Source organism: Gambusia affinis, linkage group LG19 (genome assembly GCF_019740435.1).
Source record: "Gambusia affinis linkage group LG19, SWU_Gaff_1.0, whole genome shotgun sequence".
In the NCBI taxonomy this organism is placed as follows: domain Eukaryota; kingdom Metazoa; phylum Chordata; class Actinopteri; order Cyprinodontiformes; family Poeciliidae; genus Gambusia; species Gambusia affinis.
In genome coordinates this window covers 12,849,009-12,867,037 of record NC_057886.1, presented here as the reverse complement: position 1 = coordinate 12,867,037, position 18,029 = coordinate 12,849,009, and the positions used below count along the sequence as shown (strand labels likewise).

The following is an 18,029-nucleotide window of genomic DNA, read 5'->3' as shown; positions in this document are numbered from 1 at the left end:
GAGATATGTTGAGAATTGACTCATTATATCTAAGACCAATAGAGGAAGCTTCTTGGTAATGTGAGAGACATAGCAGCTGTTCATTCAGACCACTAATTAATTTAAACGAGGAGGGAGATATAAGTAGATATCAGGTAGCTGAAGGTACTACAGGAAAGTAGCTTATTTTATTATTTTAAATAGTCAAATTTTAACCGGTGTGAAACATTAATTTAGCGTGAGGGTCTACGTACGTAATCCTAACTGCGCTAATTTAGCTAATCTCTAAAATAAGAAACTAAAAAAAGGATGAAACAAAACTGTATCTGTTTTAAATGTTAGTGAAATCCTGTCTTACTTCAGTGTTGTCACACCGCCTACTCTCTCAAACACACCCAGTGTGACATCGGCTCTGATCCTAATATGAATAAAATATTAATCGAATAAGATAAAACGATTCCTAAAATTAGAATTAATTAATCATTTTACATTCTAATACATCCGCTAGAAAATCAGAGCTTTTTCTCTCAACCAGTAAGTTGTTTACTTTGAAATGTACATCTTAGATTGCATACTTCAAAATGTTTAGGTTGGCATACGCAGATGTAGCTGTAGCATAACTGATAGCAAGGGAAGTGATTCAGAAAACTTAGATGAAGAAGGATTAAAGTTCACAACCGCATCATCTGCAGGGTGGGTCAAGGTGGAACCGCTCCTCATCCTTACTGCAGGGATGTGTGCATGTGTATGTGTGTGTGCATGGTATCATGTGAGTCACCAGATTTTAGCAACAATTGCATTTTTATCTTTTTGTCGTTCTCTGCTTTTTTTTCCCCTGTATCTCTTTGTTTGGGGACTGATTTCACTAAAATAATTATAGCAGACTTATTCTTCTCGTTTCCATGGTCTGCGGCTTCGTGTTCAAAATGCATTCAGAACGGTCACAAATAGTTAACGTCAAAACAAATAAAGTGCTGTAAACAACTGCTTGTGCTGTTGTTATTTGGGATTGCGATGCTGCATCAACAGAGAGGCAGCATGAATACTAATGATTGTGGTAGAGATCATCACATAAAAATCCCAAGTAATCAGTTTTAATGATAAAAATTATATTATTAGAGTGTGAATGAATGGCTCATTATATATATATATATATATATATATATATATATATATATATATATATATATATATATATATATATATATATATATATATATATTAGTCTGCCAAATATTGCATGTTTGCAGGTCTGTGCAGAATTGGAATACTGAATGGAAAGCACATTAATAAACCTGTTTTGTATATGTGGCCACCCCTTTTAAAGAGATAAATATGGAAGATAAGAGGATAGGTTGCATATACACTTTGAGTGAGGTGTTTTTACTTATCAGTTGCACATTAATGATCATTCGGATTATGTATTTGAAAGATGGGTAAGTGCTAAAAAAGAAACATGTTGAACTCTACATATTTTAACAAAAATAGTGGTCAAATATCCAGGTAGAAATTTTTGTTCCTGTATTTATCGACGATGCACACACTCACACCTAAGGGCAATATAGACAAGCCAGCTAACACGAGAGTCATATGTGTTTTTGAACTGTGGGAGGAAACCCACATATGCACAGGGAGAACATGCAAACTCAGAAAACCTCCAGGGCAGGATTCAAACGCAGAACCTTCTTGCAGTAAGGCAATAGTTTTGCCAACTGCGCCACCATGCATGAACCCATATTATCACAACAGGACTTTTAACAGTAAGTTGCAAGTGATGCCTTTAACTCTTCATGCAAGATCGCAGCACTCTCTTTTTAGTTTAAATACGAAACAAAGTGCTTACTATTGTGAAGTTTGAATTAATTGAATTGTAAGTAGTTGGAATAAAAACTGCTATTTTCTAGCCTTGTACGGTCAACAGAAGCCCGACCTGATTGCAGTCAACCAGTCTAAATCTGGGCTAATATGAGACCAATCACTGGTGGAGCTGAAACAGGCCATGCACGCTTTTGTGGTGTACCTGTTTTTTTTAAGAGGCTTAATATTTTTCTTCCCTTCAGCTCTGATTTATATCCAGTATTTTATTTCATGATCATAATCTTTATGATTCATCTTTTTCGATTACTTGTGCAAACATTGGGCCAAGTCTGAAATTAGGAGAAAATGCAAAATTTTCAACTTTTGCCAAAATTCTTTGTGTTGGACCAAATTGGATTTTTACCTTAGGAAGATGCTTCTTTCAGCTCCAAAGTACAACATCAGAATTTCTTTTTGAAAATCTTTCTTTTTACTTTTTCCCTTTCATGATTGCGTGATTCTTCCCTCTCTCAGGGCCACCTTTGTCAGCACTCCTCGCCCACTACAGGCGGTAACCTAGGCAACAGGAGAGGATAGATAGACTGTAGATCAATCCTGTATTCACAAAGTTTATTCTCTAATCTGGTCAGGGTTCTCTGTGTGCGAATTAGATTGCCTGGGTGTAATCTTGCTGTCCTTTTGTCAAACCCAGCCTCATTTTCCTCCTGAAAAGATTCATACAGCGCATGCGGCCCTGATTCATTTTGGTTTCTCCATTGTCCACTCTCAGAAACCTTCTCCTTCATGCGTATTTTACGTCATATATACATGATTGGTTTTTTTCTTTCTCTGTCTTAATTTTTCTTCTCTTTCTGTCTTGATTGCAACCAACTTTGTTTTTAAACTTTGCGTTCATATATTAACACGCCTACAGAGTAAATGTGTAAATGACAGGCATCTTGGTTCCTTTCTTCCTGCCCATTTATGCATGGTAATGATGCCTTTTGTGCATACAATAGAGGCTTCAGATGGGTGTTCTGGTCTCATCATGTCTATCAGCTCAGTGTGTTCTGTCTGGCTCTGACTGCGGAGAAGCAAGCCCCTAATTTTTGACATAATCAGTTTAGCCTAAAAACACAAAGCAACATTTGTTTTTGTCATAACTGAATTCTCGCCTAACATGATTAGTTTTAAAGAGATACATTAGTGATTAACAGAAATTTCATCTGTGCATAGATAATTGCTCTCACCATCTGTATTGAATGGTTAGATGTATATTGCACAACAGTAATTGTAACAGTTTGCATCTGCTGAAACTATAATGGTGTTTGTGTATGTGTCGCCCATTGAACAGCTTGCATTACAGATGTTTTCTGGCATTTAGCATCTGCAGGTTTTATAGTTTCCTTCTGGGATCTTAGTGGTGTTTGGGGTTGTGCATAAGAAATATTGATTTACATCCTTATTAAGATTTATTATGAAGAACACGTAGTGTCTATTTGATAAGATGAGGTATTTGAAAGCTGTTGCTCTAATACAGAGAGAACCACATTTATTGTTCATAGTTTAAAACATGTGTAAAAAGCCTAAAGTAAAATCAGAACCTCACACTAGGAATGAAAAAATTCCCAACCTTCAATTTGAGTCCATTTATGCAGTTAGAAAAAAATGTTTTGTTGAGAAATAATTATTTTTTTTCTAATATTCCTAACACAAACCCTTTACAATAAATGTAGTCAAAGCATTTTTTTTTTTTGTTTTTTTTGTTTTTTTTTTTACATTTATGCTTAAATTTGTTTAAGGTTATTGACATTTCCAGGAACTCGTAATGAGGAACCCAGGACTTTTTGTGTCTCAGATTTAAATACGAACTGAAACAAAAGCCTGTTTCTTTTAGTCCCTGGCAGCTACACAGGGGAAAGACCCATAATTCACACAGTGAGAGTGATGTGAAAAAAATCACCAAAGCTCAGTGTTAGGGAACTGTTAAAGCAGCCTCTTGGAGTCACAAAGTCTCTATAATCACAGCAATTGTTTGTGAGGAATGCCTGGTAAAATCCTTTTCTATCCACAAATGTTAACATGTGGAGTTTGCTTCAGTGGGATTGTGTATTTTGGAAAACAAAACAAAAGAAAACGTCTACACCAATCGTTTTACCAACAAACACCCCAAACGCTTCTGGTGTGATGTAAAAGATAATGATGTAGGACAGAACTTCATGCCAAATACGGTTGAGGATAAGTTCAGTGGCGGATCCATGATGCTTGGGCTCTTCCAAAGGTACTTGGAACCATACTATGATGCATAATAAACTCTTTAAATTACATTTTTATTAACCAGTAAAGTCTTCTTTGGGCCATTCTTGAGGACAATGCTCTGAAACATACGAGTGAATCAACACAGAATTGATTCACTGGACACAAATCCAGCCCTATTCTGTGATCATCTGAGCCACCAGACCCAAATCCTGGAAAATACCAATGAGACGAGTTGAAGAAAAGACAGCCTAATCAATGAAAGATTCAAATTAGAACTTTTTATTCATGTTCATTTGGGTCACTAATAAATCTGGCCAGCACAGCATATACACTGTAATTTGAAATGTATTCTGAAGCAGGTGTAGTGAGGTTAAAACGGGACAAAGCGTGTCTCTCTCGTCAGTGCTTGTGTAAGTTACAACTAATTAATTTAGAGCCTTACTCAAATGAAACAGATTTCAAATGTGTTTCTTTCTGTCTTGATTTGAGACGAAATAAGTTGCAGTTTTACTTTCATAAATTATAAAAGTTAAGAGAAAGTGAAATGGAGAAAGACAAGTTTTGAAATGCTGACGGCAGAGAGATGGGAAAATGTTTGATGAAGATTTAAATTATATAGTGCTGGGAGTAAAGCATGGAACAAATTTATGATTATGGGATCATTAGGAATACACAACACGTTAAGTCATGGGAAGAAAAAATGAAACAAAAAGAGAATAGTTCATATTTTCTCAATAGTATAAATATATAAAAAATAATTTTAGTCTTTTAATTTGATATGTAATGATAATTGCCACCCATCCATTTAATGTGTTCAAAAATTATGTTAAAATATTAACTACAATCAGATTCAGTAAACAGAAGGGACATTTTGCCAAGTGATCTGAAGAGAAGAGAGCAGAAAGGTAATTTTTCTGCATAATGCATCATGTCAAGTGGCAACTCTGCTGCATTAAGACAGCTTGTGAGATTGCATTAGATGGATTCCTTCGTTGTGTCAGCCAATCAGCTGCTGTCATCACTTTTTCAGTATAATGAGAAGATGCCTTGGGCTGGCAGCCATTCTGCCATCGCCAAGAACTATCATAACAAATCAACCTGTCCCTTTAAAGGCACCTGATCTAGAAATTCTGGAAAGTTTTGTATCGACTATCTATTTTTGTTGCTCTTTTTTTTCTTTCTTTTTTTATAAAAAAATAAATAAATAAATACTTGAATTTTATCAAGGAACCACCACAAACTTTAATATATTCGATAGAGTTTTATGTGATATGCCATTGCAAACTGCTATAAGCTTGTGAAGTAGAAGAACAATAATGTAACACATAGTTTATTTTACAAATTCTTTGGATGTAGGAAGTAATTTTGGTCTCATCGACGAGCAACTTTTTGCTACGTTTTTTCCTCAAGAAATTTAAAGTTGCTTCCTTGGTCTTCATGATGCAGTTTGTTCTCCAATGTTCTCTAACAAACCTGTGAAGACTTCACAGAACAGATGCATTTACAGTGCATTATACATAGATGGACTCAAAGTAGGTGTGCATTTTTGAATAAAAGCCAAACAGCTAAGTAGTGGTGCTGAATTTTATTTAGAGAGAGTGAGAGTGAAAAGTTCTAAATATAAATGCACAAAATAAAAAAACAGTCTAATATTTTTCTTCCACTCTGGGATTATGCCACACTATGTGTTAGTTCATCCCATAAATTCATCATAAAACACGCTGAAGTATGGGGCTGTAATGTAGAGAAATATGAAACAGTGCAATCGGTGGGAATTCAGTTTCAGATAGTTTTAGTGCCACTGATGTAAAATTGTGAGGTCATGTTAAGAACAAAATAAGCAGTATTTTACTCAAAAGGACTTTTCTAAGTTATTGTATTCAGTGAAGCAATGTATCCACTCTCACCACTGCACTTTGAGCAGAGTAGTTTGTGAAATTACCCCTGGTTCCACGCAGTGACCCGAAGCCAAACATCCTCTTCCATGGCTCACCTGAAGGCCCCTAAAGTTATACAGGACCCCTCAGCTTCTATCTCCATGGTGGTCCTTCTTTGTCTTTTCTCATCTGTCCATTGCCTCCTGTCATTTTTCTTCTGTTAGTTTCTGCTTTCCGTGAGGGAGAAGAATTGTGCAAAACTTATTATAGAAAGAAATGGCAGCCAAAAAAGGTAAACAATGTTCAAAACCAGCAGTAATTTCTCCTGGGATTTTTTAGACTCATTTGTTTTTTCAAAAAGTAATTTGTATTGTTTTCTCAGTAGACCTGTGCAGTGGAGGAAAATCAGCTCTTATTGAGCCGATTTTGTTGTTTTCTTTCTATTTAGTCCAATTATGCCTGTTGGCAGATTTCAGACATAGGTAATTTGAAAACTAATTTTATAGCTTTAATATACATATACTCCACAGGGAGACAAGTTCGTTGTGAACTGAAAGACCGAACAGAACGAACATCATCAGCGCTGTCAGAGCCAACGCAGCAGTGAAAATTCAGCCTATTGTGGTGCTGTAATGGTGTGGAACAGAGTGATGAGTAGACTGTTAGCTCCACCGGTGTATCAGCCCCTGCATGCTTCATTAACTGCATGTGATTGTGTGTGTGTGTTTGTGGGCGTGCGGGCGTGTGTGTGTGTGTGTGTGTGAGTGTTTGATTTTGGTTCACTCACATACTTTCAACTCCAGCAGTCCCAGAGTGAAACTGTGGATGACGCTGGAGGAAGTAAACGGAAGGTAACCACTTGGGGTTGTGTACGTTTTTTTTCCCCCCTGTCTGTGATCAGAAATTAACTTTTTAGAGTGAGTTGTGTTTTCAAGTATTTATGGCCAGTGCTAACTAATGTGCATTGATGATTTGAATGCTTTTGTTCTTGTGCATGTAGGGTCCTCATGCTGATTATTAATTGTTAGTCGCGGCTTTTAAAATGAGTCAGTCATAACTTTTGTTTATGTCTGTTGGGTGCAAATTGATTCAGGTAACGAACGGAGCAGAATATATTAATTTTAATAAGCCTCATCATCCATAAATTAGTTTTGAATGGAGAAGGTGATGGTTTTAACAAGAGTGACTTGTTAGAGCGATTGTGTGAGGAGTTGGGTTTGTATTTTATGCTTTCTTGCTAATTGGAAGCCCACTTTTAAGAGAGTTTTTATTTTATTATTTAGCACTGGTTGTGCTTATGTCCTCTGTCTTTCTTCTAGTCTCGTCCTCTCTTGTCTGGCACGCAGCTGCAGATGATGACGCAGGAAGAGCAGAGTACAGACGAAAGGAGAGAGCCTAATGTAGGGCAATGGCGCGGTTTCTTTTAGCTGAAAACGAAGCAGAACCGAAGGGATGATATTAACACTCTCGTGCTGCTCTTCTTATGAAAGCAACAGCTAAACCTACACAGATTGTCATTTTATTTTTACCTCGCTGTTCATATTCTTTGCTCTAAAATGACTTAGCCTGATTGCAGAAAGAAAAGGGAAAACAGGATCAGCAGAAAAACTGGAACATCCAGAAACCAGGATAAATCAGGCAGTTAGAAAGTTTTTTTTAATTCAGCCTTAAAGCTAAAGCAAGATATAATATACAGCAAAAAAATTCACAAGAAATAAAAAAATTCTGAAATATGAGCATAAAAGATTATTATAGTTGTTTATAGATTATTATTATTGATACCAGTTTCTGGCCTTCTTTGTGGAGTTGACTGCTTGCTCCAATATTCTGTAACTCATACCAACATATCTGAGGAAGTTTTTGCTTTAATTAACAGATTAAATCAGTCGTCGGCTTTAAAAGGACGTCTGACATGTGTTGCAGGTTAGTTTTTAGAAGCATGAACATAAAGCTGGATTATCCAGCTTTATGTTCATGTAAGCATGTAGCTTATCAAAGCTACATGCTTTGATTCATGCATCAAAGCTTGTTGGTGCAACTCGGTTAGTTAGAAGACCATTAAAAATCTCAATTAATTCAGTATTTCATTTCTTGTGATTTAGATGTTCTTGGGTGAATATTAGAATTAAACCAATTAATATTTAACATTAATTTAATATTACATTAAGCCAATAAAAGAGTATTTTTAATTCAGAAATGTTATGTTGTGCCTGACACAATCATACTGAAGACTGCTGACTTCACAGTTGTCCAGCAGACGGTCGTTGAGGGTAAACCATAAAAGGTCACAGTTGAAGGATCTTGCTTGTGACAGTGTTCTGTATCCAATCTCATTAGTGGAAGGTTAACTGGAAGGAAAAAGTGTTGTAGAAAAAGCAGCATAAATAATAAATGCATAACAGCCCCCTTGATAGAAAATCTGTAATCCAGGAAGTTAAGAGCCCTTCATGCTTCTCTCTACTGAGGTTTATAGACGCTGATTATGTTTTCCAGACCACGCTGACTCAAGTACCAGTACAGTGGTATTAATGTTTTTCAAGGGGAAGATTGAAAACGTTATACCCAATAATGTGCTTATTAAAGAAACAGAATCTTGGGTTTCCATTAGCTGCAAGTCATAATGATAAAAAAATAACAGAAAATATATAATGAAACATATCAGTCTACTCTAATCCAATCCATCGAAATGCATCTCTAATCTGAAATGTACAAAATTAAACCTTTTTCTAATCAGGTTTTTTTTCTGTGTAAAGGGTTCAGTTCTGAACCATGAAAAATAGCAAAATATAATTTCTGTTTGTTTTATTTGACCTACCAATAACTGGTGAAAGTAAATGAGATTTAGAGTGTTGGTGGATACCTATCTGTATTATTGGACTATCTGATCTGAGAGGAAAGGCTGTAGTAGAGATCAATAAGCAGGTCAGAAAGAAGTTTCTGGCATAAAGAGGAGGTTCGGAAGTGAGAGAATGTGGCGCTCAACATGCAGACGCACCATTTGGTCCGAACAGAAGTGCGTGCCGAGGAAAAGTGACGTTTCCCGTTCTGCTAACTGACTCACTTGGATTTGCAGACCAGGCGTCAGAGGAACTTGTGCGTGCGCGAACTTGAGCGCATCTCCGAGCTGCTGTGTTTTCCTGAACAGACTCCTCCAGCACCCAGTTGTCATAGTGACGGAGGGCAGCAAGAAGAGCCCGCTCACTGTGCCACCTGATTGTGAGTGCGAGAGCGAGAGAGCCAGACAGAGGGCAGAAAGCAACCGACACAGAGTTGTGCTGCAGCAGCGATGGGAAGTCAGGCTCTTTTTTTGCTGTGATCAGATTTTCATCGCCGTGGGGCCGGAGGCTCTTCGTCGCTTTTTGTCTCTTCGTCTCACGCAGCCAGCTTGGATTATTGCTGCTTGCTTGTGCTTGTAACGGGAGGATGCTGATGCACTGTGGCATGTGTGTCAGGTGTGTATGAGATGGAAATCCATGTGTGCTGATTCCCATGAACGCACAGTGAGACTTGATGCTGCGGGGGGACACACAGCAGGCCTGACCGGGGGCCCTACATGCCATGGTAAATACTTCTGAAGACAAACCTAACGTGGAGTTTGCTACCTGGGTTTTATCACTAGGTAAACATAGTTCCAGTGAGTGCTTGTGAATGTGAAGCTGAAAGATGAATGTTTTCATGCATGTTTTTTTTTCTTAAATTAACCCCTCTACGAATGCAGTAAGTTACCTGATTGCAGATGTTGTCGTCCTAATTTAACGGTGTTTGTGTGATCACCGTCTCCCTCTGCAGTCTGCCTGTGCATGTGTTGGAGAGAGAGAGTTGTGTTATTGTCCTCTCATGCTGCAGGCTGTGTTCTCTCAGGTTCACGATTGTGCGTAAGCAAGGAGCACGTGAAAGTGTGTGCTTGTGAGTATTTTTGCTGGCCTGTCTGATTCGTGTTTGTAATTGTAAATCAGACAGGACAGGCAGTGAAACTGAGCGATTCTGTATTAATTCATCAGTTGGTTACTATTTCATAGACTGGGTCACAGTGCAAGCCAATGAAATCCTTGTTGACTTTCTAACTGGGACATTTTTTACAGAATTTAAACTCAGATCTAAAAAGGGTCTTGTCTCTGGTTTAATCTCTTGTGGTGTTTTCAAACTTATATAAGTTGTCTCGTCTGTTTCCTCTCTATTTCTTTCCTTCCACTCCTCTGCCTATGTTGAACAGTAAGATTGTGTATGAATGAGGCATAAAATTGGATAATGGTGTTTTGGAAATGATTAATTAATTAATTGGTTAGGTAGATACTCATGAATGGAATGGGTACTTTGTAATGGTCATGGTGTGAGAACCTTTAGTAAAATGTTACCGTTTCAACACAGTTATAGATAAGGTGTGTTGTGGTTTTAATGGCTACCATGACAAAAATGTTAAGCATCGATGTGTAAAGTACCTTGCTGTAAAAAACTCTGATTAACGAGAATATTTCACTATTGAAGATCAAGGAATTCACAGAGCTTTTTATCATGTTTGTTCCTCACATCTTTCACATCTTGCTGTTTGTAGCCTTCAGAACGATCTGCTTTGTCAATTTATCATGTTATTAAATTCAAATATTATTCATAAAGCGATGAAAACTGATTACAGTTTGTGATAATCAGCTAAAACTGAAATAAAACCTTTGAAAAGCCAGCATGAAGCCTGAAGAACCGATGAACCAGACTATGAAATAACTCACAGTACATGTTCTGCATACTGGAAAAAATTTAAGTATTTATATTACATATGACTGCAATGAGATGTCAGGAATGAAAGGAGACTTTTGCCCAGTTCTGCATAAAAATATATTAGATTTTTAGACAATTACCTTCCAGATGAAGAAATATACTTGTTTTATTTCTAGTTATATATTTATTCAGTCATTGAATTAATATGTCAATGTCACACTTGATATTGACATTTGTAAAATCACAAATGTTGTTGACTCTGTTTTAATAAGGTTCAGCTAAGCTCAGTTAAACTTATTTATTATTTAAGGTTAGTTTTCTAAAAAGCTAAAATTAGAAAAAAGATTGCTTGTTTAAAAATGCAGTTTCTCATGGTTTGGACACAGCAGTTCTTTCAAAAAGAACATGAACCTTGATCAGAAATATAGCAACATTCATGGTAAAACTGGCCTCTGTGTTTGTTTACGGGAACCTTGACAAAAGACAAAATGGAGAATGGATTTTGCTCGACCATATTCCTCAGTTATTCGATCCATCCAACGCATCTCCATATTTTGTTGACCAAAGATTAATGTTTGTTCTCAGTTTGGAAAATGTGTTTTCCAAACACTCTCTGCTCTCTCTGTTGTCTATGAGGTTTTTAATTACATCAGCTTTGCTGTGACAGTTTTTACCAGATTATTTTGTCTTAAGGCTTCCCTGCCTGAGTTGTAAAGAACAGAGCCATACCAAGATTACATAGGGCCTTAGCAGAATGTGTTCAGGGGCCCCACCTTCAGTTAGCAACATCGCTCACAATCTACTATTAACGTTTGCAACTAACAACAATATTTTGGTTACCTAGCAACAACCTGTTGAGTAACTGCCACAGTACTTTAGGATTTTCGCACTGTTATGCTTGACTGCTTAAAAATGAACATCAATAGCATGCAGTAAAAAGTGAGGGAAAGAGTACAGGTAACGCCACCAGTTTGGTAGGATTTCGGACATTTAAAACAAAAACCAGTCAGTAGTTATTGATATCGACTGATGTAAAATGCTTATATCTCGATGTTTTTCAGCCGTATCGTTCAGCCCTAATCAGTTGTTTTGAATCCTAACTAAATCTTGATTTTAAATCAAGCTCCAAATATAATGTCCAGAAACCATAAAAACATGTTTAAAAGTAAGGTTATTCTATGCAAACCTAGCTATGAAACTCTGACGTTTTAACATATGTACTATGTGTGAGAAGTCAAATACTCTCTGGAGCCATCTACTGGCCTGGAGGCACAAATAATAGCTTACTTTAACATACTCTGGTAAAGAAAGATTTAACAATCAACTGCAAATAGATGATACACTTACACTATTGTCAAAAAAATTCAGATTTATGGCAAAACATTAAAAGTTTTGCTCTTTTCTCCTTTAAGTGTCACCTGTAATGTGATGGCTGTGTTTATTGTTTTCCTTTTGCAGAAGGTATTATCCCACTCTTGAAGCACTCTCATTTTGTCAAAGCTACAGTGCCTTAATTGAGTTCGTATGCTAATGGTTTAATCAAGAAAGTAGTCAATAACTCATCACCTGCTGTGTTCAGGGTTCGGAAGCACAGCCAGCCTCATGCCTCCTGGGTCTCCTCTAAAGTCTTCGTTGCCTGTTGTTCTTTATCTTAAAGTGGGACAATGCCTGCTTGCATTTTCTTTTTCTGTTCAGGCACTGAAGACGGTGGCTGCTTAACATCTTTACGTCTTTCATTTTACAGGAAGAATGCAAGCAGATCATGGCACGGCAGAAATCTAACAGCCAGTCAGACTCTCACGATGATGAGGTTTCTCCTCCTCCTCCAAACCCGGTCGTCAAGGCCCGCCGCCGCAGGGGAGGAGTCAGCGCGGAAGTGTACACTGAGGAGGATGCTGTCAGCTACGTACGCAAGGTCAGATTGCACATTGGCTCAAAACCTCCAACTTACAATCTTGGTGGAAAAAAAGAGCAGAATGGCAGTAGATGAAGAATCGGTAAAATTTCTGAAAGCCGTCACTGAACAGAATTGGACAAATCAGTGAATTTATTTGCACAGATGGTGAATGTTCTACTGAACAAATCTGCTGGACCAACGCTGAGACTGTATCTGCATTTCATAATCACTGTTTTTATGACCGTTTACATTTGCATCACATTGTCAGCACTTACTTAACAATGCAGCTACAGTGCCTTCATGCCTATCTTGTAAGACACTTTACAGCCACAAACTTTAATGGATTTTATTTTGATTTTATGTGACTGTAGTAGATAGACTAACAAAAACTAATGCATAAATAGTGATTGTGAGCATATTATTTATGTATGTATTTCCTTTTTACAAATAAAAAACTTAATAGTGTGTCATACCTTTATAATCACCACCATTTAAAATAGTTACAGCTGCAGATATTTTGTGGTACACATCTTCACAACTTGCAAAATAGCTCAAGATTGGTTGGAGAGTATTTATGAACAGCAATATTCAGGATTGTGCACAATTAGAGCAGGCGCACTGCATGACAAATCCATCTGACACAGATTGGTTTCAGAAAAGTTTTCATCTACATAAATCCACCCCGAGCGTTTAAACACGTCAAATGGATAGGGGGAGGTGTAGCACAAAGCTAAAACCTATATTAGTCAATCATTTAAGCATGGTGCCAAGAGGTTCAGTTGTATGGACAGATATATAGATTGAACTAATTTTAAATATAGTATTTCAATATAAAGTTAATAAAACAGCGATGTCAATCAGGAGCAAGCATGTGGATATGTTAGTACGTTATTTGTCTCAGTCTGAAACGGATGGGACCCTAATTCTCTATTTTGCCATTTACGCATGCAAACACAGATATAGAGTTTTCTTAAAACTTCACTCTGGTCAGAGATGTTCTTAATAATGATCTCCAGTGATATTAGTTTTTGTGTGGATAAAAGGCCAAAGTGTATAAAAATTTATTTGTTTTCCCAGATAACCGGCTAGGTGAAAATTAGATCTTAGTCTCATAAAACTTACAGATGGTTAAATTGTAGCTAAAGCTGAAACGCATTTTAATCGAAAGGCTTTTGCTCCAAGTAAATTAAAATGTGCTGTCATAATTAATAGGGCTGTTCTCAAAAGAATTTACTTGTATTTTGATCTCCCAGTTACACATAAACACTAGGGCTGTAACTAGTGTTCTAGTTACACTCGAATCATCCCTCGAATGATTCTCGAATGATTTGAGTACCTTCATTATTAAAATTCCCTGAGGAAAATTTTATGCCTTGAAGGTTCATTAAATTAAGTTTTATTAATTAGCACACCGTGTTCCAGCCAGGTGATTATTTGTGTTGGGCAGCACTTTCACTTCAACCTATGAGTTGTTGCTAAGTTCCCTCAGCATAACGTCCAATTTTCAAGTAATTACCTTGTATTACTTTTCTTCAGGTTAACTTAGAAAGTGAGTTATTATAGTTACTGGTTAATTTTCTAAACTACAGAAAAGTAATTGTTAGGGAGGCTCAAATATGTAAAATTGGATTGAAGTTGATTTCCGAAATGCTGTTATGTTAGATTTACCAATATTTTATTTTATAATTTTTTTTTATCCCATTACTTGATTAATAATAAGAATAATTGATAGAATGTGATTACTAAAATATTTGTTTACAACAGCCCTAATGAACACACACAGTATTTTCCGTATTATATGTCCATATTTTCATTGAGGTATTTGTAGCTTGTACTTTTAGCATAAATTCTATTTTACATTCACTCACGTCTCACACACATTCTTTCACCTACACTTATGCACAGTGAAACGTAGACGATGCATCAGTCTTATACTTTCTAAATTGTAATTAACCTGACATGAATTGTGAGGTAATGATATTACAGCATAAGCCACATAGTAATTGCAGGACCAGTAAAGAGCACATTGTGTGTGTGTTTGTGAGAGAGAGAGGGAGGTGTGTGTCTGCGCTGACATGCATTAGCAGTTCTCGGTCTAAGGTGTCTTGCTGGCAAAGCATGTGCTGCTGTGAAAGCCCCGCCTTTAACTTCAGCTAGTGTATTTTCTACACCCTTCTTCTCCCATTTATAGACTCACAAATGTATACCTCAACACACAATACACAAAACCACATCAGTGGCGTTTATAGACAATTTATTGCATGTCTTTAACTTACACAACAAGCCTGTCAGAGGAAAGTTAATCAAAATCCAATTAGAACATAAAGCCAGATCCAGTGTGAAACTCCATGTTGGTTTTTAACAATCAGCTCTTCTGCTCATCTGATTAAAATGGTTTTGCCATAAAAAGCAGACCGTCTTAAAATGTAGAGATTCCACTCTGTCAGGGTTTCAGACTGAACAGCTCAGACTGCGTGTCTCATTGCTAAAACCAGAATATCTTGAACATATCTGATGAGAAAAAAACAAACTTTTCTTGTAGGTTAATATAAAATAGAGCTGTCGCTGGGAGGGACAAGGTGCTCACCTTATTGGTTTCTACCTGCACATAAATGGATGAGATGTACACACACCGGCCACTTTATTAGCTACACTTGTTGAAGTGTGTCTTTACATAAATAACAAATCAGCCAATTAAATGGAAGTGATTCAGTCTATGTAGACAGAAGTAAGATAAAAGCTAATCCAACATTAGCTCAAATAAACACACATTCCAGTTAATGTTTAAGTTGTCTAGTTATATTTGAATATTATAAATGTACATCCTTCAGATTCTTCTTTTGCTACAAGTTCTGCAGGTACCCTATGTAGCCATGTCCACTGGGAGCCTCAAGCTGCATCACAAAAACTAACACTGCAGAGGACACAAGTTTTCAGACCACAAGTGGTTCCACGTGGCTCTGCACACAGAAAGATTTCCTTTGGATTGTGTGCACCATGCAACAGTATAAAATAAATACTGCTTTCAACACAGCACTTTGCTGTGGCCAAAGATAAAAATGGTTGAACATTGACTGTGGTGCAACATCCTTTCACAGTCACTAAACACATGATTTATCACATCTAAGAAAATACACCACAACAGGGATGATTTAGTCGGTAAAACAGTGCTTCTTGGCTCATTGCAATGATCATATATTTTTATCCTGTCTTATTGTTTCTCTCCCTCTTTTTCTCACTAGCAGGGGAAGCTCAGTTGCTAGTTTAAGCAAGAGAGATATGCATCATCAAGGCTTCACACAGTTACAGAACAAACTCTGCCTCATTCACGTAACATGAGAAGTTCACTGCTGATTCCTGCAGGGAGTTCTGTGGATGCCACTTTTGGTCTGAAAACTATGTATCTTGGTGAGCAAAAGCCTTGTCCTGAATATCTACTACCCCAGCAACCTCATAATTAATAATCTCCTGCATATAAAATCCAACCTAAAAATTTGTGTCCCTCCTCAACTCAGTTTCCATCATTGACCAGCATCTTTCTCTTCCTGGCTGCTGTATAGTCATATTTGTAGTCCTACAGATGATACAAATGTAGTATTCCTTCATTTGTGTGTGATGTGGCCGTGTGTGCACTTGTGTGCATATTGTACACTGTGCAGTGTGGTTGTCTTCATGTGGAGACATCTGTTGCCTTAACTTAATTACAGCCTAACCCCTCCTCTTTCCTAGAATGAAAGGCAAATACACATACTTACACACTAGTCTAGATCTCTTTGGTCTTTTAGGAAGATACTGGGTTTATAAATCTTTCTTCCTTTTTATATTTTCAATATTATTTGTGTTCTCTATAGAATTTTTCTAATTGCCATATGTTAGATACCATAAACACAGACCTCTGTGCTCAGCTGCTTTTGTGTGGCTTCAGATGTTGCCGTTCCCCCCTTTGCTTGAACATGTACCGCAGAATCTGGGGCAAAAGAAATGCATGCTTTATGAATGATTTCAGGTCTCTTGTGAATTTTTTTTTTAAGATCTGTGACATTTGAGTGTTTTGGCTGAGCAGATGGGCATTCCCAAAAATACTCAAATGCATGTGTGGGATATGTCTTTTAGTGTTTGCCAATGTGCTGCTCTTTAATTACTCATCTTGGTCAGCTTTTGAAGTCGGATTACCCTGGTTTGTTTCATAGTTCCACCTGTGCTTTGTTGTTGCTGCCCACTTAACTGCAATTATGTCTTTGTCTTTACAGGTGATTCCTAAGGACTACAAGACCATGACTGCCTTGGCCAAGGCCATCTCAAAGAATGTGCTGTTTGCTCACTTGGATGACAATGAGAGAAGGTACAAAGTCTTTCTTAGCCCAGTGTACTCCAACTTTGAATGAGTTTTGATGGATGACACTTTGACTTTCTTTTAAAGATGCATGATTGCCATTGTTTTAACCTTGTGACCACTGCCTGTCAATGCTGCTTGAATGTTGAAGACTCCAGCCGAGGAGCTGGGCATTACCAGAATTAGCCAAGGAAGTGATATATTGATGATTGGGGCAGGGGCATGTCTGCTTGTTTTGCATTATGTTTTTGGTTGATATAATAACCTCTCTGGGCAGTATGATCATGTTGCATACACTGATATAGCAGTGGTCTAGAGGCTAGTTGGAAACCAAGAATTATTCCCATTTGTTTTTTTAACATAAAGCTGGCAAGCCTCACCAATCCCTCTGTTCTTCACCATCTGCTTGTATTCTTTCATATCCCTCCTCTCTTTAGCCGTCTTCTCATCAAGCTTACATCTGTCCCAGCTGGAATAGGGTTTCATTGGCGGAGAGAATCCATTATGCCCCATGGAGAGGAAAACACTGGCGCTTTCCTGTTGGCTAGAGCCTACACGGACCAAACCCAAAACACAGTTTTTCCTTTCTTTCATCAGCTGACAGTCTTCAATGCTCCCTTGGCGCTGGCAAGCGTGCCTCTGATTGCCTGTCACTGCCTCTGAAGGAGCCTCGACTGGGCTGCAACATGCGATGAGTCCGGACAGTTTAAAAAACTACGTTGTTGAGTGCTTGACATGGCAGATTACAGGCCCAACAAGAAAAATACCTAGCAAAAGACGATAAGGCATCGGGTTTTAATATACTCAAAGCTGTTTACAATGCCAAGCCATGTAATGCAGTTGACATCATCTCATGAAGCCGTGCAAGAAATAGATTTTATTTGACTGGCTGTCTTGTTTGCTTTCTCTAAAAGGCATAGTTAGCATATACCATTAATATCATTCATACAGAAATTCCTTTTGAAAGTTTTGGGTAAACATGCAGTAGGATTTTTAGATCTGCTTTCTTGTCCTGAAGCAGCTTGGGAATCTGGAACCATACTTATGTCATAATAGTACAATATAATATCTAAATCAAAACATGTAAACCACTGGAAAGAAACTACAGGGGAATGTTGGGAATGCTAAATCTGTTAAATGTACAATTTCTCCTGCAACATAAGAGGATGGATGG

The 18,029-nt window shown here is 37.4% G+C and overlaps 1 protein-coding gene across 3 annotated transcripts in view; it reads left to right on the top strand.

Annotated features, from left to right (window-relative positions):
* prkar1b (protein kinase, cAMP-dependent, regulatory, type I, beta) overlaps positions 1–18,029 on the top strand; it is a 66,860-nt gene that overhangs the window by 3,815 nt on the left and 45,016 nt on the right. The window contains exons 1-3 of one of the 3 annotated variants that reach the window (XM_044101335.1): positions 9,157–9,473; positions 12,370–12,540; positions 16,773–16,864. In XM_044101335.1, coding sequence (XP_043957270.1) covers positions 9,471–9,473; positions 12,370–12,540; positions 16,773–16,864 — 266 coding nt within the window. In that variant the 5' untranslated portion in view covers positions 9,157–9,470. Of the gene's footprint in view, positions 1–9,156; positions 9,474–11,482; positions 11,583–12,369; positions 12,541–16,772; positions 16,865–18,029 lie in introns of those variants that run through there. The other 2 variants (XM_044101336.1, XM_044101334.1) reach the window with 2 other exon arrangements.